Below are 24,653 nucleotides of genomic sequence, written 5' to 3'. Positions count from 1 at the left end.
TGTCTTTAACAAACCATGGGGGAGGGAAAGTAACACTCAATCTGTCAGTCTTAATCAGCAAGTCAGCCATCTTGATGAAGTACTCACAAATAATTCAAAATCCAAAGAGGACTGTGCGAAGAGAGTGGATCACCATCGATTCTGTTGTGTTACAGCGTTTATAGTAAGAGAAATTGCAGTGACAGGTCTACTCTAAAAGATCTATACTGCATTTCTTACATACTTACTGCTGTAGTTGGTCGAGGTGTAGCCTATTTGGTAACATTTTATTTGTCAGGTCTCACTGCTTCTTGGAATTAGAAAGAAACTGATACGTAATATTTTGTTACCAGTTATAAGGATAATGGATGTAAATGCTAGTGTTTAGATTTTAGTTATTCTTTCATGAAGTTCCTCTGCAAATCAACGACCCTTTAACACAACTATCTAAACACAGCTAAATGTCTGTGCTTTACCTACAGGATAAGTTGCACTAAATGACGTAGATCTTTCCAGGAGGTTTCTATAAAATTCTTAGGAAATAACAGGACCTGTAAAATAAAGCTGCACATTTTACCTACTTTGTATACTGTTGGTTAGTTAAACCTATACACAATTCCTTACATTCTCATATAATTTTATGTATGAAATATGTTGGTAAAGTAGTAACTACAGCTGCCCTAGAGTTAGACGCAGAATATTTCTCTTTGAATTATAATTGAGTAATAGTTTTAAGTGGCATAAAATGAAAATGTACCACAGATTTGTATTTGAATAAATGTACTTACATTCCACAATTAAAAGACATAAGTTAAATTAGTTAAATGAGATTGTATAACAGTCCTTAGACACCACAATTACATGGCTTACATTTCAGGATTACAATCCATTACACTGTCCAGGTGCTTGGAGGAAGGGTTTGAGCTGCTGTATAAAAACACAATACAGATGTTTAATTAGTAATGAAATGTGTGAGTGAAAGCCTTTGGAGATCCCTATATATCCTGCACACACACACACACACACACACACACACACACACACACACACAGCATACAGCACAATGAATGACTGTCTCAGAGCCGCCTTGACCTGGATGAACAAAGACGCATGTGAGGAAGAGCGGGAGGAAAGAGGAAGAACGGTGGAGACACAGATCATGTTGCAGCCATTATGAGGGATGTGGCTCTGCTGCTTTCCAGAATATATGTTTACAGAGCGGAAAAATGAACTTCTCCTCTGGAGCAGCCTTTCAGTCCCCGAAGCCTGACTGATTTATGAATTTGGGAATGACTTGCTAAACACTTTTAACAATGGGGTTTGTTCCTAGTTGGTGTCCTCTGTGTATGAGTAAGGTTATAAGTGATGCACCTTGAGGTTTGTACAAAAAACAGTCCCAAAACACTCATTTAAAGAGGTAGTGGAAATTTGAAATTGAAGCCCAGAAATGTGCATTATAACATCTGAACAGGAAGTCAGTGACAAAGGGCTGATTTCATGCTTTTAAACTTAAATCATTCCCCGCTCTTTCTCTCCCCTTTGATCACTGCTATTCTCCCTCCCTCCATCCATCTTTCCCTCCGTCCCTGCACTGAGCTGTTGCCATGGAGATGGGTTGCCAGGTCTCAGGCGGTGAGGCTGAATGGGTTAATTAGGAGGCGGAGCATTTGCAACCCTCCAGATGGTAGTAAGCCCTCCTTCACCACAGGTCTCCAGGGACTTCCTCTCAAAGAGAACGACTCTGCTGTTTAGTATTCAGCCCTTCGCCGTCGATCCAGGAGCTGCATTTATGACCCTGTAGTCAACAATGTGGGATTATGGGAAGTGTGGGGCCACGCTGGATCCTCCTCTTCAGCTCTCCTCGACTGAGAAAGGCTTACTCAAGATGTTTTTCTTAACCCCCAATCTGATTAAAAGAGGAACATATCACCCCTCTCCCCCACTACGACCCCCACCCACTTCAAAAAAGACTATATATGTTATAATAACAACATTTACATCTCATACCTTTTGTTGTCCTCTGTAAACACAACATGTTTTTTAAGACTTAAGAACTGTGCCAGCAGCACCCCCAAGTGTCTGAATTCATACAGGACATGTTTATTGTCACACCACAAGTGAGAACAGAATGAATATTTCAGTGCAAATACAACAAGATAATAGCAGCTAAAACCAAATAAAGTGCTAGCTGTGCTTGACTGGTATTGCAGATGGTGTATATTAAGCATATTTCACTACATTACAAATTATAATTTACACAACTATATGCAGTTCAAGCTGGTATGGTTACATTATAAATTTGGAAGTGAACCATGTACTGAAACATTCTCCATACTCAATGGGTATTGTTCTAATGTTAAATATTCATTAAATAGTTATAGTCTGTATATTTCACATTCCAGTATGCAACTACTCTATCAAGTTATCATTTTTAATATATTCTGTACTTCACTGTTTGTATAATGTGCAAATATGTGCAATGTTTGGTGAGAACTAATATATGAGTGGTGCAACAGTGCCACTTGGTGGCAGCCGTACTGTAATAGCCTACCAAATGCATGCTGCTGCTGCTGCCGGAATGTTTTCCTATGACGATGGCTGTGGGTGCTCCTGTAGTCCTAGGTGTTAAAGACAAGGTATGTGAAGTTCTCCTGCTTGGGCTTCATGCTAAAGTTGTAGTGTCCAATGCGGTTCCTTTGGTAGAAAAAAAGGCAGGCGAAGCCAATGATGAAGAGGAGCGTCACGCCGACTCCAAGACAGGCGATTCCAACTATGTGAAGAGTGTCGTATTCCTGCTCCAAGGGCTCTGCAAGTATGAGTGTCGGGTTAATGCATTAAAAACATGCAGTGAAAAGGAAACAAGATGATTCATTGAAAAGTCCCTACTGCAACAACAATGGAGAAGAGATTTAAATTACTGTGACTTACATAAGTACTGGCTGTTTTTACAGAAAAACGATACACAACAGATGTTAAGACAAAATGTTTTATTTCAATTTGTGCTCTCTAAGAGCTTATGAACACACACAAACATCCCGCACTATAATCTTGTTGCTACACAAATGAGCTCTGCAGACTTCAGACTTTCAGGTAGTCTGATATTACTGTCTGCCTTCTCTTTAACTTCCTATTGTCACCGCGTCACTCTGTGTACTTCCCTTCGCCTTTTACCCCAGTCACTGGGTGACAGGAGAGGAGGTTTGGGAAAGCGAGGAAGACGGGGAAGGAGCAGGACGGTTGACTCACCTGTAAGAGGAACTACTCTCAAGTCTTTCATTCAGCACATTTACAAAAAGCTGACATTTCAATTGAACTCATGAGTCTATCATCAAAACAAAAAAATCACTTCAAATGCCTGAAATATATTTCAAGTTCGGGGCTTTTGAAATGTGTGTTTTCCATCAAGCTACTTAAACTTGCCATACTGATGATAGAGACAGCAGTACTTTTGCTAAAATACAACAGCTAGATGGCCTTTTCAAACTGAATGAAGAGACACTCAAGCTCATAATGGATCCTGAAGAACTTGATAGCTGTTCTACTTTTAAAACTGGTCAGTAGCAGAGTAGAAGCTGAAGTGTCATTGTTACTTCAGCTGAAATTAAATCCCATTTGTGACTCAAATTCAAGCACAGCAGAGGCATGCAGCTGGAAAATGTGTTGTTTCTAATAGAACCACACATCACATAAGAGTGAAACGTTTTATAGTAGATATTGTTATTCTGTGTAAAAGCACTCACCTTTACCTGACCTCAGCAGAGGGCCGAAAGAACCGAAAGCTGTTCCAATCCTGTTTGAAGACTGAGCTGTTCTTTGTAGACAGTTCTGCAAGAAAACACGAGCAAAGGTGACAAAGGAGAAAATTCAGCTTCAGCCAGTAGTTGCTTTAGACTACTGCGCTCTATAAAAGCCACAAGTTTGTATCTGAGGATGCAGGCTACTCACAGGCACACAAGTGGTCGATCCTATCACTAAACAGACGTGGACCTGGCAGTGCAGATAGATCATGCTCAGGTTGACGAAGGATAATATCTGAACAGACACACGAGATGTGCTGGAGTTTCCGTTCATCAACACTTTGGTGTACGTGTTCAGGGAACAGCTGTGGAGACGGAGATAAGCAATTTAGAAACTGAAGCTGCAGTTTGTTTTTTTTAACCCTTTGTCTGCGCGTGATATGGTTGTAAAATGTGTCCAAACTGAGTATAAAATGACAATCCCAAACAAAATTTAATCATCTGGTTCAGTTTGTAATGAAACAGAATTTTTGTTTTATTGCTTCAAACACAGACAACTGTCTAACCTGCTGGTACTTGACTCGATGATACCACGAGAAGATGCTTTTCGGAACCAGCCACTGACATAGAGTTACTTACTGTACTGACTAACTGACTGTTTAATCATTGTTGACACTTTTTTTAGATATTGCATTGGTGTGACTTAATCAAAAAATGTCTCCCTATCATCACTCTCATGTATGTTCGTTAAATATGGTTAGCTTAGCATAAAAACATTTGGAAAAAGATGCTTCCAGTATTAAAATCCTCACACCAACTCCTCTAAATGTTGCTGATGAATATGTTTTATCTTGTTTGTTGTAAAGTGAAAAAATGACACAATGTGGTTTTTCTGCTGGACTATTTCTTGGCAAGCCACTACACTGACGTCCTGTACTGCTGGTTGCCTGGCAATCTCACGGTGATGGAAACACTCTAGCACTACAACTAATGTTTGTATGGATTAAACAAACAAGATATAACATGTTAATTAGTGAGGTCCTGGGCTAGCTCTTTCCCCCTGCAAAATTATCTCCGTTCTTAATAAAACAGGTAAGTTAATTATCCAGTTTAACAACACATTTAACTTGTGATCTTGTGATAACAAAACAACACATATTACTACCACAGTTGTCCTATCATACACTATAATATATAATACATAGACTATTTTTAAATCAAATATCCATCCATTGTCAACCGGAGCCAATCCCAGCTGACATCAGGCGCAAGGCGGGGTACACCCCCATCGCAGGGCCTCACATAGACAGACAACCAGTCACACTCACACCTAAGGACACCAATTAACCTAATCCACATGTCTTTGGACAGTGAGAGAACCCACACACACATGAGGAGAACATGCAAACTCCACACAGAAAGGCCCGGGGTGACCGGGGTTTGAACCTACAACCTTCTTGCTGTGAGGTGACAGCGGTAACCACTGCACCACCGAGCAATTGGTAATAGTTGTAATTGAAGTGAGAGAATGAGTCAGCACAGCTAGCTGAAATACTAATAGTAACAGAAATAGCGATAGTGCTGTACGTTAGGTAGAAGCAGACCTGTTCTCCATGAAGATGTGGCTGTAGTTGTCAGCAGGGTTTGGAGTAGAGGAGGCCCAGCATTTGTTGATGACTACTTTAATCTGCTCTGATGATGTATTGAGGCTAACCTCCAGCACCACAGCCTCCTCAGGGGACAAGCTGTAGTTGTGGGGTAGACGCATTGCATCCTTCATCAGCTGCACCGTCACCTTGAACGACCCCGAGCCCATGACGACATCTTTGATCACGTCATACCTGGAGGAAAAAATATATATATATGTAGCCTATACAGCCAATAATACAACAGGAACACATTTCAAATGTTGTAAAAGAATCTGCCTAACAGCACTTCCAAAGTTCACTAATTAACCTGTTATATCTCGTTTGTTAAATCAGTACAAAAACCAAACTCAAATTGTTGTGTTCCTGCCTATTTCTTGGCTGGGACCAGTTGCCAGGCAACAAGCACAGACTCCAGGAAGTTAGCAGTGAGCTTTAGTCTGAGGCAGATTGTGCTAACTGTGGATACAGCCAGGCTAGCTGTCCAGAGACATAGAATGGTATCAGTCTTCTCATCTAACTCTTGATGTGCTAATATTTCAGGGAAAAGCACAATCACCCCTACTCTTCGTGTGTGTTTCACTCATATGATTGGTATCTCATAAATCGATGAGATCTTATAATGAATGAGGACTTCACAGGCAATTTTCAAAGTGCAATCTGTTATATAATATAGATATATAAGAACTATTTGTTCATTATATGAGTTAGCAGTGACAAAGTTCTATATTTATGTGATTTCTTTGGATTCATGTCAACTGCATAAGCTGCTCTGTGGCGCGTTTGAAAACTGCTAATGACATCATGAAGCATACCCCATGGAGCTGTAGTCAGCTAAGGTGAGCATGCTCTTCATGTAGGTACACATGATGGGAACCTGCAGCCGTACTCTGGGTACCTCCACAGTTCCATTGGGTGAGGTGTACGGATCCATGGTGTTGAACAGGGTCACAGATGCCGTGTAGTAGGTTTCATTCTAAAATACCAGATGTCACAAGTACAGATGTTGATGCACTTCAGTTTGAGAGACACAATGCTGGCTGGAATAGTGTCTACAAAACATAAGAGCATAGGAAAATGCAAGTTTCCCCAAATCCAACACTTTTTCAGAAGAGAAAAAAACTCACATGCACAAGTCTAGTCTCACACTCATTCCAGGCTACTGTCAGCTGGGCATGGGTGTCATTGCCTCCGTTAACGCCACATTCCGGCAAGCCCAAGTGTAGGGCACTTTCCATGATCTTGGCCCTCCGAAGAAAATCCCTGCTAACTGTCACAGTGATGGCAGGAACCCTGCACTGGACTGAGATGGCTCCTTGCGTAGATGCTCTGGTAGGAGCTGAGGTTGTTGTAGTGGGGTTGGTAACAGTGGTTGTAGGGGCAAATGTCAGGGATGTCGTTGCAGCAGGGGTGGCTGTCGCGTAGATAGTGGTGTCCGTTGGTTCTGTAGGGGTAAAACTCAGGGATGTTGTTGCGGCAGGGGTAGCTGTCATGTTGGTAGCGGTGTCTGTTTGGGTAGTGGGGGTAAAACTCAGGGATATCGTTGCATTAGGGGTGGCTGCCGTGTAGGTAGCGGTGTCCGTTAGGGTTGTAGGGGTAAAACTCAGGGATGTCGTTGCATTAGGGGTGGCTGCCGTGTAGGTAGCGGTGTCCGTTAGGGTTGTAGGGGTAAAACTCAGGGATGTCGTTGCATTAGGGGTGGCTGCCGTGTAGGTAGCGGTGTCCGTTGGGGTAGTCAGGGTAGCTGTAGGAGGAATAGTTGTTGTTGGGGCAGTTGCGGTGGTTGCAGTGCTAGAAATGGTTGTAGTTTGAGCAGGGGGAGTTATTTGAGAGAAAGGGGTAGCTCTAACTGTAGAAAAAGTTGTGGGTATGAGTGGTGGTGTCATTGTCTCCGAGGTAGGGATTGCTGTACAAGAAAAAACACTCTGGTCACAAAATACAAAGACATCCTGTTACTAGTTGTGCATCAATCTGTGTAAGCCCACTAGCACAGCGAGATCATACCTTCACAGGCTCGTCCAGGCCTTTCTGGGGTCTTGTCTATAAATCCGTCAAGGCAAACACATGTGTAGGAGGCATTGGTGTTTGTACATGTAGCCCACTGGGAACAGTCATTTTCCCCTGAAGCACATTCATTCCAGTCTACAAAAAGCAAAGTATTTGGCACAATACGTCTTTAGTATTATACTGTAGGTTCCTGGCATGCAAAAAAACAGACATGAATAAGCCTCTGCATTACATTTTAGTTTGTCACATATTAAAAATTGTATTATTTTATGGTACAAAACAGAAACATACTTTTGTTCTTAAGCACAAATAGCTATAAAAACTCACTTTTTTCAACTGTTTCCTTTGAAACAATATGTACCTCCTTTAATTTTTCATTTCAATGTTTAATGCATTATGTAAAGCACTTTGAACTGCCTTTGTGTTGAAATTGTGGTATACAAATAAACATGCCTTGCTTATTTCCAAAAAATAGTGAAAAGCAAAAAGACACATATGTAGTCCTTATGTCATTGTGGTCAGCACTTAAAGATGTACTCTAGCTATTTTGTGTTGCACCACTGTGAGACCATAAAGTTGGGAGACTCACAAGAGATGTATTGACATTTTTTTTAAACTAAGGCAGCAGAGGCTGAGAATGCTTGTCTTGGTATTGGTCAAGATGCACAAAAACCTAGCACCCTACAATTCCCACAATGCAATAGCATCATCTGGTATCCCCTCCTTGCCTTGTAAATTTCTACACCATTTAAACTCCTGCTCCCAGTTTGTAACAAAAGCTTTCTGATAAGAATCTGAAGTCTCTAAACCCAAACTGACTATGGAAAGCTCCATTCACAGAAGATACCATTCACCTGTTTTCACAAGCTGACTAGTACTAACCTTGATTAAGTCATTTACTCAATTACTTACTTACTTCAATAACTATTCTTGATGCATAAAATCAAAGACTTTGCTGAAAGTTACTTTTAGCAATTTGAGACAATTTCTTTGAAGCACTTCCTATGATTTTGATGCCTACCAGCCCTGGTTTCGTAAAACACATGGTTGGAAAGGAGAATAGAAATAGACATACCGTTTATGTGTGTGTTGTTTTCATCCACAGTGTATTTGGTGCTATTCATCAGGGAGTGCAGCACAGCTGTGGCTACATTACTGTTGTCTTGGCTTTCACTGGGGATGAAGGTGATGGTGAAGTTGACCACCACACTCCCTGGAGAAAAGCTTCTGATCTCGATTCTCATCTGGCCTGAATCCACCATGGCCCTCATCTCTGGAGACAGAGACTGGTAGATCTGTTGATGATGAAGGAAACAGACCAACTCAGAATAATGAGGGGTGAGGGATGAAAGAACAAAACTTGATAATTCAAAGTTCTTATTTCATAGAAATAGACATGTTTACAGGGTGTGGAATTCAATTTTCACACATTCTGTCACTGTATAATCTGCGTAACACACCCACCTCCTCTATAATACTCTCTGTGAGGTTTTTGTAGGCCTGGCTGCTGGTGTTCTGCAGATCATCAGTGAACTGGATATTGGTAAGTCGTGTTGTGGCGTGAAGAGTTTGAGCATCTACAAAGAAAAGCCTTACTTGGTACAATAAACACATTTTCCACATTTAAATGCAAGCCCTCTTACCAGCTCTGGGCCGACTGGTTAAAAATTTACTCTTTTCTTCATCACACATTAGTCATTAAGTCATTAAGGGCAATTTTATTGCTCTACTTATTACTCCCAGGGGTAGTATTCAGTGGTTGAATGTTTTAAAAATCTGGGTACATCAGCTCCTTTTCCTGTGGCTCAAAAAAATGTATTTCCAATGTTGTTGTGCTTTAACAGGAAAGAGTGGGAATACTTCCACACAGAGAAAATAAAGGTTTGTGCCCTTTTGACAAATTTTCAGTCTGATATTTACAGTTACAACAATTTAACAGCTTTTTTTTAATACTAACTGTAAGATTATCATTAAAACTGAAATTGTGCGTCATGTTATAACTCAACATGGGCAAGAGTAACATTTTAACACCACACAGTTATTCTATGCACAAATTAAGGCTTAATGACACTTATTGTTTATAATAAAAAGAAATCCAAAAGCCAAAGTCAAAATTTTTGTCCACAGTTCTTACCAGTCTTGACAGATACACGAACGGCAACTCCTTGTCCGCCGCAGGCATGAGGTGTCACAGTGACGTCGTAGAGAACCCCGGGGTGCAGTCTCCTTACCTTCATTGTGGTCTGACTGGTTACCCCAAAATGAATAACCTCTGACCCTTTGCTTACAACAACCTGGTAAGTCTGGTTTGTTTGAAACTGGCTGGACCAGTGGACACAGAAGGAGGTTCCAGTAACATTAGCTGACCATAAACTGGTGATGCTGGGAGGAGCTGGAAGGTGGTGGTGGGTAGTGGGAGAGGGACAGGAACAGAAAACATGGTAACCATACATTCATTGCAGTTAAAGGAATAGTTTGCTAATTATATGGTATAAATATGCTTATTTGTTTCCTTGCCAAGAGTTACATGAAACGATTGATACAACTCCCATGTCTGTACGGTAAATGCAAGGCTAAAGCTAGGCTGCTAGCTTTAGCCTTGCAAGTTGGCTTATTTTATCACAATAACTGAAAAGGGGGAAACAGCAAGCCTGGCTCTATTCTAAAGTAACAAAATCCACTGACCAGCACCTTTAAAGCTCACTAATTTAAACTAGGTTTTTGCATAATCCTAGCCCTATTCAGGGCTGTCTCATCCACTCAAAGCTCATTTTTCTATTTGGACACAACACCCACTACTTTGGCGTGTAAATCAAGATATGGGGACTTTAAGCAGACTTGAGATAAAAATAAAATGTTTCTTACAGCATGTGGTTGTTGGCAGAGGTGACTCCACAGTTGAGCTCATGCTGGTATAAGGTGCAGAGCTTGTCCACTGCAGAGCATGTGATGAATTATAAGAGACATAGCTTGTATTACTCAGCGCAGTCATATTGGGCTCAGTGGAGCTGGAGATACCTATGGTGCTGTTGCCGGGAGGGTCCTGTGTGGTGGTGGAAGCTGGGCTGTAGGTTGCGTTCATGGGTGGAAGGTAGGTAAGCGGGGGTTCTGTGGTAGTCGACACCCTGGCGTCAGCTGGAATACAAGTCGATGTTGAAATCAAAGCTTCTGATGCAAAACTTTAAAATGTCACGTTAAATCTAACCACAATTTCCTGATTCAAGCAGCTTCGATTGGCCTGAGGAACTACTTTGGCACATGATGTCTGCTTCATTTCAAGAGAGTGGTTTGTTCCCTATCAGTCTGTTTGTTTGTCACAAGGCTTGCATAGCCTCGTCATTCTTGACCCTACCACAATATTTCTTTGTTTTAGTTTGATGAAACATTTCTCATGGTTTTATTTTATTTTATTTTATTTTTTGCCTTTATTAGCCTTTAAGCTTTACAAGCAGACGTGAACGATTTAAAGCAGGGTTTTATGAGATAAAAAACACACAAGTGAATACATTGGGGTTGTTATGGTTCTTACTAATCTCAGATCACTGTATACAGTAGATTCCCTACTTTTAAATTTACCACTGCAATTCAACTCACTACCGTAACCACATGGTAAAACAACTTGTAAATGATTGACGATATATATTTGAACTACTTTGCACACACACCCACACAGTCTAACCTGTACAGCGGGCTCCAGGGTTGCCGGGGTCAACATCAATATATCCTTGGTGACAGGCACAATGGTAGGAGCCCACAGTGTTATGGCAGTCTGCCTGAGGGGAGCACTGACGGAGAGCAGACTGTGCACACTCATCTACATCTGCAATTAGAAACGCAGACATATGAAGAGGTTACACTGGAAATACAATTGCATGTGATGACTCTTGAATTAGGGTTCTGTTTGCATAAGGAGCAATAATTACAAAATGTAATGTGAAACTTGATAATGATAAATATCATTCATAGGGAAAGACATTTAGATTGTAAAAGTAGGGATCCACATTATGCTTTAGAAAAGCTGGTTTCAGGGAAGAATACAGGTACTTAAAATAAAATGTGTAAGTTGGATTTGATTCACTTGTCTTTCTTGTATCTTTAATTTAAAGGCTAAGTAATTCAGAGGAGCCCGAAAATAATAAAAGTACTTTTTCACACTTATCAGTCAAGAATTAAATTTGTGCCTACAGTATAGAGAAGAAAATCAATTATCTGTGAAATAACATTTTGAAGGCAACTTCATGTGTGTTTGAGTGTGTGCATAAGGGCGAGCTTGTTACTGTGTCTTTTGTGCAAAAGTTCCAAGTATGACTGATTCATGATTAACATCTGTGTGTGTGTGTGTGTGTTTGTGTGTGTGTGGGTGGGCGTTTGTTTTTGTGCATGTGTGTGTGCGCACTCGCCCTGGTGTTATTTTTCCGCTATTGCAGGAAACATCCCACAGATGACTGTCACTCAAATAGAAGTGGTGGGAGAAGGAAACTGCGCTGCGACTGAGTCATTTTTTCCTGAACACCGTGTTCTCAGCAACATGAATCATTCTCAACACTCTACAAGAATGTCATTTCTCTAAAGAGACAAAAAAAACCAGCCCCAAGTGGCTTCACAGAGAGATGATTGCTGCTGCACAGAACTACTGTGTCTCCTCACCTTCCACGGTTACATATGACACCTCCTGTATGTCATTGAGGAGAAGATGCAGCTTTGATGTGACATTGTGCAGTGAAAGAGTAAAGTTGTACTCGATCAGCAGTGAGGTGGCAGTTCTGTAGGGATGAACAGGCCATGAGCTGAGGTAATAAACTGAAACTTCAGACTGCAGAGCTCCAGTCACCTATTAGTAATAGAGACACAAAAAAAGTATCAATATGAAATGAATGTGAAATTACTCTGAAACAGAGAAGTGGATGCCTTGGTATATCAGAGACCAGTATTGGTAGCTGGCTAGTGGTCTTGGCTGTAATAATAATAATAATAATAATGATTATTATTATTATTATTATTATATAAGCAGCAGAAGTCTTAACAGCTGTAGTAGAAGTATTAGTAGTATTACCATTGCTTGTAGCAGTCGTGTGTGATCCAAAGATCCTCTATCCTTGGACATCAGTTGCTGGTAATCAGCTTTCACTGTCACTGTTGCGTTCAAACGGTACCCTCCATTCTCAGAATAATTTGCTAAACCTGAAAGTTAAGTTAAAAGGGTCAGTTCACTCCAATCATAAAGATAACCCGTAATTTCTCACTTACACATAGTGGGATCTAACAGGCTGTTGGGAAAATATTAGAGTGAGGAAGGGCAGTAGACCCTCCCATTGACTGGGGAAAAAAACAGCAACACCCATTATAACAGTGTTGGAGTGGTACAACTCATTTAATCATAAAAAGGTAAGATGCATACAGATTTTAAACGGTGTACTATTTGAAACTTAGTATGTAAATGGCACAATCATTTTCACCAAATGTACCACATTTGAAATGAAATTACTTAAACATAGAAATAGCGCACCCCAAAATTCCAGCCTTTGACCTACTAACTGATTGGTTTTTACCACTTTCAGTGACTTAATGAACCAGGCAAGTGCGGCAGCTCTGTCCAGCTAAAGGAAGGGTGAAATAAAATTAAAATCTGGGGTGAGAACATTTTTAAAGACCATAAGATATCATACTACAGTGGCTCATCCTCTCTTCAGTATAAAGAAAATACACATAACCCTCTCCTTTTTTTTTGCTTTATGTGGAATCACAATCCCCCTAATAATTTTCAAACAGAGCATGCAGTACTGTTTGAATTTATTTGCCCTCATTTTGAGATAAGAATAGAAAATGACATTTACAAAAAACAGTAACAGTGAAGTTTGTTGAGATGAAAATGGTACACAGTCTGTGGATTATACAAAATAATTGGGACATGTTTCTAAAGAGACTTTATCTTTTTAGAAATGTACACTTGGACTCACAAACAATAAAATGTACTGTTGCTCAATTCAGTACACTCAGGGCCAGGAGCTTATGAGCTAACTTATACTTATATACTTAGATAGATATTGTTGTGAAACTGTCCCTACTGAGTCAGGTCACTAATTGTATGACTCTTCTCTACATGTGCCCTGTTTTATGATGTTTTAGCATGAGCTATTATCCTGTAATTGTCACATGTAGCCACAGTTGCACGGCAACGTTACACAGGCTCACTTTAAATGTAATGTTTCAGTGCCTTGAAGATAACAAACAACATTCCCCTTACCGCTGTACTGTCTAAAGCTATATGCAGAGACCTGCTAAATAAAATAAAAAATATATAGAAAAGTGAGAACTTGTGCACATGACATGAAACCATACCGGTTGCATACTTTAATTACACATTAAAAAAAACAAACAGTAATGCATACTAACTTGCAGGATCAATGCAGAGAGAGCGACCCAATCTCTGGCAGCATTTTTGCCATCCTGGGCAGTCCATGTCCCACTCACAGTCCACAGATCCGGGATGCAATCCATCTGCGGTTGGACAGGATCCTGGCTTGGCAGTGAACTCACCACTCCTGTTTACAGCTTTGTTCAAAGGAAATAACATGTTATAGGCCATATATTAGCAGCGAGATATTTGTAGCAGTGCAGTTTCTGTGCTTCGATCTGGTGTCTTGCACACAGTACCACAAATTCATTGTCGTGTGATGCTATATCTTTAAATGTACAAAGATACTTTAACTCTAACAACAAACACAACAATATGTGCCCCTTTATACTATTCCATCCAATTGATGCATAAATGGTGTGCAGCACACTCACGCAGGGCACAGTAATGACCGACTTGTTCGTAGCCCTCGCAGCACCTGGTCACCTGCTCCATCACTGTCTTGTACTCAGTCTGATGGGTCATCCTGTAAAGTGTGACTGTACATGTCTTCCAGAGGAGCCAGCCACCACAAGGCTTTGTCACAGTATAGGGGACCTCATGCATCACCAGGAAACTCACAATCCTTGTCTCATTGTGAATACAGAGATGGTAGCCAGACAGGTGATTTCCTAGAGTAAAATATATCTTGTCAATATATCTCAGTTTTGATGTTGGTTTCTGGCTGCATAATGACATCAGATTTTATATTTTGAATTATTCATTAACAATGCTCCTTGACTCATGAAGTTAAACATAATTGACATTAAATTGGTTTTTTTTAAACAAAAACAAATGAAAACAGTGTAGATCTTCATAAATGCCATTTTCTGTGGCAACACATACAATTCATGTTAATCTGTCAGCAGCGTAGAAGCCTACCTTCATGCACAGTGTTCTGTCCCCCACAGAGAGCCAGCAGGGCCGCGGCCACCCAGATGGAAAGCATCCAACTCATTTTTCACAGATCAACCATATATTTAACAACAACATTGTACGCGCATGTTTCTCTTTGAGATGATGCTAACTCACTGTTCATGGTGTGCTCAGAGATAAAATCCTCTGTGGCTCTGTCTTTCTCCTCCCCTCGTTGCACCATCAGTCCCTAATGGACCACAAAATTATGACAGCCAGCAGGTAAGTATTAGATTTATGTGAATGTGTTTGTCAGTGAACTGAAATTACATGAATTTATGCAAGAATATTATAATATTCAGACAATCTGACACCTTGAACTGCCAAGATGTATGGCAGCATGACATGTTAGCGAGCCAGTGTATTGCAAAGAGAAAAGCCTTTGGTGTTCATGATTTTCACAAGGGAAATTCCAGGATCTCTTTACATTTTTGTAGAATAGATAAGTTCTCATTTTACTCATTCTCAGTGTCAGTAAACATGTTTTTGATGGCAGGGAGAGAGATGTCTTATGGGAGGAGTCAAAGTCTCAAATGGCTTGGTTTCCACACAGGTAACCATGGCAGTGCTTGCTATGCTGCTGGCATGAACAGCCTGTGTCAGCCATTAGTGTGAGAACACTAGTGAGGACGTCCTTACCATTTTCCCACATGTCTTCACTCTCATTATATGAAGGACCAGTGGGATGCTTTGGCTGTCAAAGACGCATTCTAAAAAAAGACTCCATCAAGATTCTGTCCTCACTTCGACTATGCGAATGTGACTATACATTCATGTTAGATGAAAGAAACTTCTACAGGTCCTCTGTATTATTTCTAATATTTTCATGGATATTTTTTTCATTCTTAGTAAATGTAGTATTAATGTAATGGTGCCCCTTTTACATAATGAGGTGTGAAAATGTGCATCATTACACTTCCTTCAGTCATTAAGTGATAATGACTGGTTACATGCTGAGGTGCTGGAGCATGTAAATGCAGGGAGGTGCAGGGCTAATGGCTGAGTCAACTAATGTCACTGCACATTAAATACAGTTACACTACCAAATAAAAATCATCAGCTCAATAAAACGTGGTTTTATGCCATATTTCATGAATGAAAATATTGACTTTTCACCACCAGTGCCATACCTGAGTCATGACACTGTTGCAAGGTGTGTGGCTTTCAAGGCCTTCCAGGGGGATGCCTGTAGGCCAAATAAACATAGAAACAAGTCCCCAATGGATGCCAGTAATGACACACATCTACTGCTACGCTTTATTGACTTGCATTCAATCACGGATCTAATTAGTTTCACTGGGGTTAGGAGGTGTGCACTCACATGCATATTATCTCCGCTCCACAGTTTAAACCTACCAAGGACAATCTACTGTAGTTGAATGCATAAAATAGGTATTAAAAACTAAAAAATTGATTTTTTAATTTGCTAAAATCAAAAGGCGGTTATTTAAAATATATACACTCGTATACACACAGTGAAAATGTGTTCTTTTTTTTAACATAAAACTAAAATAAATAAATAGATACCCGGCCAGTTTACTGTAACAAAGCTAAATAGAGCTACAAACTTACTAAACTTAGTTTAAACTATACTTACAAACAATTACCGTGCTCAAATACACAGCCAATTACAACATACAGTGTAGCTTCAGTTAGCGACACGACATCTAAAACGAAAAATATGAGCTATCCCTTTAAATTAGCCTGTCAAGTCTTCCGTTGGCCCCGCCCCCAGGTCCTTTACTAGCCTATCAGAGCGCAGTGCACGTGACGAGCGTTCTTTGCGATGACCTCATCCCTGGTGTGGGATGACGTCAAATTCAAGATGGATGGAATCACGACCAGCGCGCAGAAATGTACACAACAGTGAATAAAGTCCCGGCTGTGTGGAGGAAACACCATCTTGACGACGGGCAGGGTAAGTGTAGATAGACTACCAAACTTAACGTTAAACAAAATGAGCAGGCAGGGTGAAACATAGTTGGTAGAGTGCTGTTAAGCAGAAGCGTTTTCCTTTTCCTCCCTGACGTAACTCGAAAGGGGGATTGTGCTGCTGTAAACCCTGACGAGCGACAACCTGTTTTGCAGCCAGCAACTGCGCCGTGTCATTCCAGGCTGGACCGTTTTGGGGGGAAAAACAAAAACAAGAAAAAAACACCACTTCCACCATGGGTAGCGGGTACAATTCGCCCCCCAACACATACTCCAACAGCTTCTGTCTGCACCCACTGTGTTTTGATTCCGGGATTACTGTGGCGGAGCCCATTGAAACGCGCTCAACTTTCCCCCTCTTTATTTGATAGAACCGTTGAAACATCAAAGCGGAACCGTTTTAGCATCGGTTCTTTCGCCTTTTACCGATACAAAAAGAGAAACGCGTGACTCATTACTAAACTGAAAGCGGCATTTCGGTTGGAGAAGTTATCTGTCATGAGAAATTGAGCCACGTCTCATGGATGATCTAATGTTGAACGCTTCCCTCGACTTCCTCTTAGAAACGAGACGCGGGCTGAATGTCCCCAGTTGTCCTCTTAAACGTGAACTCAGAGTTTTGACGAAGAGGCAACTGAGCAGTTGTTAGTTTTTGGTGAATGAATGGAGCTTCTGCACATGAATCTATTATAGCAAGTGTCAAAAATGGCAACATGAGTAACATGCCTTCCGGTCACAGTTTTCAAAATAAACGCCTGAAGGAGCAACGTGCAGTGTTCTTGAGGAAACTAGGATTGTGAAAAACTTGTTCCTCTTTTTTGTCTTTATTTGCATTTTTTACAATTGTTCCAGACTGTGTGTGTGTGTGTGTGTGTGTGTGTGTGTGTGTGTGTGTGTCACACACACAAATACACAATGCAAATAAACTGAATAAATTGGTGTCTTATTTCTGCATAGCATAAATATTCTCAGTACACCAGTAATAGGCGTGTCCCCCCCTTATTTAGTTTCAAGGTTAACTTCTTGCTAAAATGTCTCTAAACATTGTCCTCTCATTGCCCAGTCACCATACTGAAGGTGAGATGTGGACACAGCCTTTTTTCAGATTAAAAAAAATACATTAATTTGTTTTATATACAGTTAATATTCTCCTTAATAGCTACTTAAATAAAACATTACCCAGAAACATGATGGTGTCTGCATTATAACAATACAGGAGGTTAACACAGGATTTCTATTTATAAGATGTTATATAAAAATTAATATGTAAAACACAATAACCAATTTTGTCATTATTTTATATAAGTACTAGATTGATTTGTACCTTTTACTAAAAACACAGGTTATATATTTTATATTTACATCATTGTGCTCCCACACTACTGAATCCAAACTTACCTCTGGAAAATTACTGCATATCAGAATCAGCTTTATTTGCCAGGTATGTGTACACATACGAGGAATTTCACTCTGGATTGTGCATTGCTCACGATGTGCTTACTTTACAATAATAAAATCAAACACAGGCTGCAGTATAGAGAACACATATATGCACACTATAAAAAGAAAAAAAAAAAGTGCAGTGTAATAGCAATATTCTCAATGTCTACCACAGTGCCACATGTCTGTCCATCAGGAAAGTGTTTAGGCTTAGTGGAAACCAGTCAGATCCTGCTGCATCTCGTCTCACAATCAACTTACTCAGTAGATGATGGACTAAACTCTAGTCACTTTCGTTGAATGTGTGGTATTTGCTGCATGAAATACCAGCTCTGCTGTTAATGTTTCATTTCTTAGAAATGTATTCAAATGTTGGTTATGTAAGTGGGGTCTTTAATGCAGGTGAGGTGGACCACCGCTGCCCAGTAAACACGTTCTGTGGTGAAAAGCCTTTTATTTTAAACTTCCTGCATTAGTCCATGTCACTGAGGGTGACTTGACACAACAGCATTTTCATACCTTCTGATAACTAACATGATGTAATGCATATAAACTTGCTGTGTATGTCCTTCTGTAGTAGCTTGCACCATGCTGTGGTAAATAAAAAGGGTAAACTTTGACCTCTAGTGATCATCATAAACAACAACCAATATAAATTTAAAAAATTGCCAGAGAAACATTACTTAAAACAATACACAATTTAAATTAGTTTAATGATTAGTCTTATAATTGACTCTATTTAAGTCATTAATATTTATAATTTAAAAAATTAGATACTCCACTGAAAGTTGTTCATAGTAGGTCTGCAACCAGCGGTTATTATCAAAATTCCAGGCTGATGTCTTCGTGCGTCTTTTTCATCTGACCAACAGAACAAAATTACCAGTGATTATACTATGCATTATCCACAGAGTCATAATTGTTTTAAGGCACAGTAATGATACTATACTGTGCCTTAAAACAATTATTTGTTTCCACATAGACCACACACTTATCTAAGCAAGATACTTAGATAAAATAGCCAATAATGTCAAAACTGAAGTTATGATAAGTAAATAAATCATCAATTATTTGCAGTAGTTCTCATAAATTGTCAAAATATGCAAAACTGCAGTAGAGTCAAGTTGTCCTGGCTGAGTAAAAAACATCAACAGGACTCAATAACTTATGGTGGATTTTATTTTGCTGTTTAAAGGGCTATAGATGCTGATATTTGTAGTCTTGTTTAACTGGATTAACTATAATAAAGGCTTCATCATATACTGGGATAATTTAATTAAAATTCCATCACAATACGCTGAGATATGACCAGACCAATAGACAGAGGCATACCTGAACCTGTTCATGCCCATCTCTATGACAAACTAATGTGCACACATAATGATCACCTTTTGTATTTACTTTCCTGCATTCAAATATAATCATCTTGTTTTATCTTTCAGCCATGGAGAGCCTAGTGCATTACAGCAATCCCTCCCATGCCCTCTCAGTGTTAGGGGCTCTGAATGAGCAGCGCCTGCGGGGCCAGATGTGTGATGTAGTCCTGGTTGTGGCGGACCAGAGGTACCAGGCCCATAAGAGTGTTCTGGCTGCCAGCAGTGAGTATTTCCAGTCCTTGTTCATGAGGATGGACGCAGAGTCACTGAAAGTTGTAAATCTGGACTTCTGTGAGCCTGACGCCTTCGAGATAGTTCTGAATTACATCTACTCCTCCTCACTTTTTGTGGACAAAGGCAGCCTGGCAGCTATTCAAGAACTGGGCTACAGCCTTGGAATCCCTTTCCTCACCAACATCGTGTCAACAAGGCCACATGCGTCCTACTGTGTATCTAGAAAAAGGTTTTCGTTCTCCGAAGGGGAGGGGAATGATGTGCAGACAAGGAGCGTCATTGTGTGCCGGGTCCGGCATGACACAAGCCATCCCTCTCGCTCAAATTATCCGAGAAAAACATCAGAGAGATCATCACCTCCCCACTCTACTCGAGAGTCAGCTGAGCCTCCAGCAGAACACAACTCATATGAATCAGCTAGGAACTCTGAATCCATCAGCAGGGAATCATCTGAACAGAATGAAGCTGCTGAAAGGAAGTCCACGTATCCATACACCTCCATATTAAAAGGGAATTCATCACACATCACATCTGTTAGGCCCCAGCTGACATCATCAGTGTCCTTCAGTGATGCTGAAGTGCAGCACATCAGGCTGCAGTCTGGCACTGACCAGGACACTACGGAGGAAAATGAGGCGCAGGAGCCCGACTATCACACCAAAGTGCCCTTTCAGGGTCAGGCCAGTGAGCCGAGCCAGACCATTGACAGGAGCGGGCCGCTCATAAAAAGCCTACTCCGAAGATCATTATCCATGGACAGCCCTGTTCCAGTCTTCTCACCAACACTGGAGCTCAAGGAGCTGCAAAATCGTGAGCAGTCAGTTGTTAAAATGGCATCAAAAGCATCCGGGCCAGAAGCTCACAACGGCAATTCAAAAAGAAAATCTCCCCTGGTTCTCAGGTCAAAGTGTCCCAGCAGGTATGATGAAGAAACTCAGGTAGAAAGACAGGTCAGTGTGAAAGCTGAGCCGAGCAGTCCACTCGCTGACCCCATGGACATTATTCGTATCACAGTTGGTGATGCATTGCCAGTCAGTCTGAAAGACTTGCAACGAAATTACGACCAAGGGTCAAGGCCAGACTCCAATTCTTTTGTGAAAAGAAAGGACAGGCCAGACAACAGAAGGTACCCATTCAAGAAGAGCAAAATATTTAAAGAACATCCCCAGACACTTGATGAGAACATGTTAAAAACGGCACCTCAGAGTGCCAGCAGCGATTCTAATGAGAACAGTGGGGAGCCGCCTCAGAACAAGATTTTCAAATGCTGGAACTGCCTAAAGGTTTTCAGGTCCAGCGCTGGACTACATCGTCATGTAAATATGTATCACAACCCTGAAAAGCCGTATGCTTGCGACATCTGCCACAAACGCTTCCATACCAACTTCAAAGTGTGGACTCACTGCCAAACTCAGCATGGTGTAGTACAAAACCCGGCCTCATCCTCCAGCTCCTCTGTGCTGGATGAGAAATTTCAAAAGAAGTTGATAGATATTGTGCGAGAGAGGGAAATAAAGAAAGCCTTGCTTTGGAAGTTAAAGAGGAATAAGCAGGGTTTGCAATCTCCTGCACTCACCAAAAAGAGATCAAGGCCCAGCTTCATATGTCCTTACTGTGGGAAAGTATTCGTGTTCCAGTCTCAGTACAGACAGCATTTAAGGACACATCCTGCTGAAAAAGCTGACGAGGACACAACGAACGAGAGCATCCTCTACCAGGAACAGGATGAGATCATTCAACAGAAGAACACAGACGCCAGCGTTTACTCCTGTAGACTTTGTAATATGAAGCTGTCTTCACTCTTTGAACAGGGCGACCATGAGAGGGGCTGTCGACATGCAACTGTATGCCCCTACTGTGGCCTCCGCTTCTCAAGTCCAACGGTCAAGAAGGACCACGAGGCACATTGTAAGTACAAGAAACTGACGTGCCTGGAATGCATGCGAACGTTCAAGTCCTCATTCAGCATATGGCGCCACCAAGTGGAGGTCCACAACCAAAACATGATGACTGTTAAAGACCAGATTCACCTGAAGCAACAAGAGGACAACGAGGAGGCGTCTGAAATGCTCAGAGAGGAGCATTACAGCGATGAGCCTCTAGCAACTGGGAGCTCAAGAGAGAACATCAGTTACAGTGACTCCTCAGGTCCACCCATGTACGATTCAGAAGATTCTTCATCATATGTGCCTGAGGACCTGAGCATGGGCCACCATGGCAAGCTGGTAGTGAAGGAAGAGCCGTTAGAGGAGGCTGTGAGTGAGAGGGAAAACACAGAGACTGCCAAAAGTGGGCCCGAGGAACCCGGTGTGTGGCCATGCGAGAAATGTGGAAATCTTTTCAGCTCTCGCAAAGACCTGGAGCGACACCAGGAGCTGCTATGCCACATCAAACCGTTCATCTGTCACATCTGCAACAAAGCCTTTAGGACCAACTTCCGCCTTTGGAGTCACTTCCAGTCCCACATGTCGACTGCTAACGAACCTGGAGCCAAAGAGATCGACAGACACCCCTCACCTCAGTCTCCCTCCCCTCCCACGACCCCTCAAAACTCTGAACGTCCCTCCCCAAAGCCCTCCGTGCTCAAGTCCCCCCAGACGGCGCCAGTCGCTGCTGCAATGGCTGAGGAGTCCAGCAGCCCGGAGCCCTGTAGCTCCTCAGTAAGCAAGGTAAAGAAGCCTGAGCTAGAGTGGCAACCCAGCAGCCACAGCCCTCTGTCAAGGTCCAACAGCATGGAGAATCCAGGTGGCCCTCAGGAATCAGACACACTCTTTTACCATGCACCCTCTCTCTCTGCCCTGACATTTAAGAGGCAGTACATGTGTAAACTCTGTCACAGGACCTTCAAGACAGCCTTTAGTCTCTGGAGCCATGAACAGAGCCATAGCCACATGTAAACAAACACCAGACATGTTAAAGTAGTGCACTTCTCTCTGAGAGACAATACTTACTTAACACACCTCAGCCTACAAAAAGGAAAACTTTGAATGTATAGCTTATTCGCTTGCCTCCAATGTCAAATGTTAAAGTGGCCATGTTCAATAGAGGTGTAAACGTGAATGTGCAATCAAGTGCTAGAATCCTCTGTGAGATGAGATGATTATAAATGGATAATTTTCCTATCAAAATGAACTATAAGCATTTATCTATTTTACACATCTTTTAGTTGTCGACCTGTATTTATCTATCTAGGTGTTTTGAGAAAACAAGGTACAGAGTTGCACCTGGCATTACTTTTAGCTGTACCGTTTAAAGGTACAGTGAAAAGAGGTTCAACTATATACATTGTTTTCTCAGTGTGGAAAAAGTGCTTTAAATCTTCAGAGCCCGCAGTTGAATTAAAGAGTAGTGCTTTTGCTTTTGTATCAGATCTAGCTCTTGGTGTGAGTGACACCCCTTAATATAATATTGGTGGCCTCAACAATGTATTAAATATGCACTTTGTTTAACAGTTTGAGTCTGTTTTAAGGGGGACATAGTCCAAAATTCTTGCTTGGATCATTTCACTAGCTGGGGTTTTAGGCTGCAGAAGAAGAATGATGAAAAGGCCCAATAGTTTCTGTTTTCTTTCTTCGTACTTCTTTCATATTTGAGTTTCTTATTGCCTTTGTGTCATTTGGTTTCATGGGCTGATTGAATGAGACCTTCAGTATAATAACAATGCTATACCACATACTGTACTGTTGTTTTAGGCACATTCAGTACTTATAATTAATCTTCCTAATTACTAGCCTGGTGAATCATTTTTTATGTGTACACAAATGAATAAGACGTCAATCATCAGTCATAAGATTTTAGAAGTTGTTTTTTTCCACAGGTTAAACTACTCTAACATTTCTAATGTTGCTGTAAAAACTCATAACAGGTGCTCAGACCAGCTTAGTAGTTAAACTGGGGAAACTGCAAGTGAAAATAATGGGCTGGGTAGATATGATAGTATCCTAAATACTGGCAAACATCATTCAGCTATGTAGACATAAAGCACACTGCAGAATGGTAATGCAGTTTATGTTTATACCCAAATAATAAATAAGAAAATTCTAGTGTTAATGAGTATATTAGACATTGTCACAATTTCTGAATCACTAAAGTCTGCCACCCCAGTGCTGTGTTATGAAAATACTTATATATTTCTGCAATTAAACACAGAGCTTTACAATGCTTCGATGGCCTTATGCAACTTTAAAAATAATATTACCGATATTATTTGACATAAAAGCACAATAAAGTTTCAGATGACTTATGACTCAGGCTTTTCAGGGTGGTAACGTCAAGAAGAGGGGGGCATTAGAAAGCAAATCTTATATTCTATGAATGGTGAGAGAGTGTTCCTGCTTCCTAAAGATTTATTATTAAAGATTGTGTTTTGATTGTATTCCAGTTGTGTGACAATTGTATTCTCTTTCAAGTATATACAGTATACTGCTTTGGCTTGATGCATTAGAACTTTGTCATAAATTATTACGACTGCTACTATTTGGGAGATGTTGCATTCAAAGAGTGCTCTACACAAACTCTGGAAATTTGTTTTCCACTAAATGAGCAACGCAAGCTGCATTGTGATGTTAAATTCTGTGGAGAAATTCTGTATTGTTAATAGTGCTCTTAATTTCTTGTGATAAAAACGTTCACAGAAATGATTAGATTTGTGTATATGGATGTGTTTGTATCCTCGATTTTGTACCAATTTTGTTAGTAAACAAAGGTTTTATCTTTTTAGTATTCCTGTGCTCTCACTGCAATAATGAATATTTGTATCAGCATTGGTTGCATTTTTGTTGCTTTTGGAGACCTGCAGCTGTTTTGTGTTTAGGATTTTCTACAGTTTTTGTGTTTCATTTCTGTAATAAAGAGTAACAATGGAATATATATACAACCATGTGTGGTATTTGAATTTTTCGGTTTTAAGTGGTAAACTCTTCCCAGCCCCGCAGCTAAATTAAATCTTAAATTAGTCCATAACCCTCAGTGAGCTTGTTTGTTGCCACTTGTT

The 24,653-nt window shown here is 40.7% G+C and overlaps 2 protein-coding genes across 2 annotated transcripts; one reads left to right on the top strand and one right to left on the bottom strand.

Moving 5' to 3' along the window:
• Positions 1-2,055: 2,055 nt before the first annotated feature.
• On the bottom strand, positions 2,056-14,737 carry umodl1 (uromodulin-like 1). The gene is made up of 17 exons (XM_046040674.1): positions 14,646-14,737; positions 14,159-14,395; positions 13,763-13,921; positions 12,423-12,550; positions 12,017-12,200; positions 11,049-11,189; positions 10,235-10,504; positions 9,504-9,761; positions 8,834-8,946; positions 8,445-8,664; positions 7,367-7,504; positions 6,490-7,268; positions 6,178-6,338; positions 5,321-5,557; positions 3,925-4,081; positions 3,720-3,804; positions 2,056-2,785 (listed from the first exon to the last, which is right to left on the bottom strand). The coding sequence occupies exons 1-17, from the start codon at positions 14,719-14,721 to the stop codon at positions 2,598-2,600; spliced, it is 3,531 nt and encodes a 1,176-aa protein (XP_045896630.1). The 5' UTR covers positions 14,722-14,737; the 3' UTR covers positions 2,056-2,597.
• A 1,731-nt stretch (positions 14,738-16,468) lies between these two features.
• zbtb21 (zinc finger and BTB domain containing 21) lies at positions 16,469-24,525 on the top strand. Its single transcript, XM_046040762.1, has 2 exons — positions 16,469-16,596; positions 19,493-24,525. The coding sequence occupies exons 1-2, from the start codon at positions 16,533-16,535 to the stop codon at positions 22,555-22,557; spliced, it is 3,129 nt and encodes a 1,042-aa protein (XP_045896718.1). The 5' UTR covers positions 16,469-16,532; the 3' UTR covers positions 22,558-24,525.
• Positions 24,526-24,653: the final 128 nt, after the last annotated feature.

This window comes from Micropterus dolomieu, linkage group LG23, assembly GCF_021292245.1.
Source record: "Micropterus dolomieu isolate WLL.071019.BEF.003 ecotype Adirondacks linkage group LG23, ASM2129224v1, whole genome shotgun sequence".
Lineage (NCBI taxonomy): Eukaryota > Metazoa > Chordata > Actinopteri > Centrarchiformes > Centrarchidae > Micropterus > Micropterus dolomieu.
The sequence above is the reverse complement of the archived record's forward strand: the minus strand, read 5'-3'. Positions and strand labels throughout refer to the sequence as shown.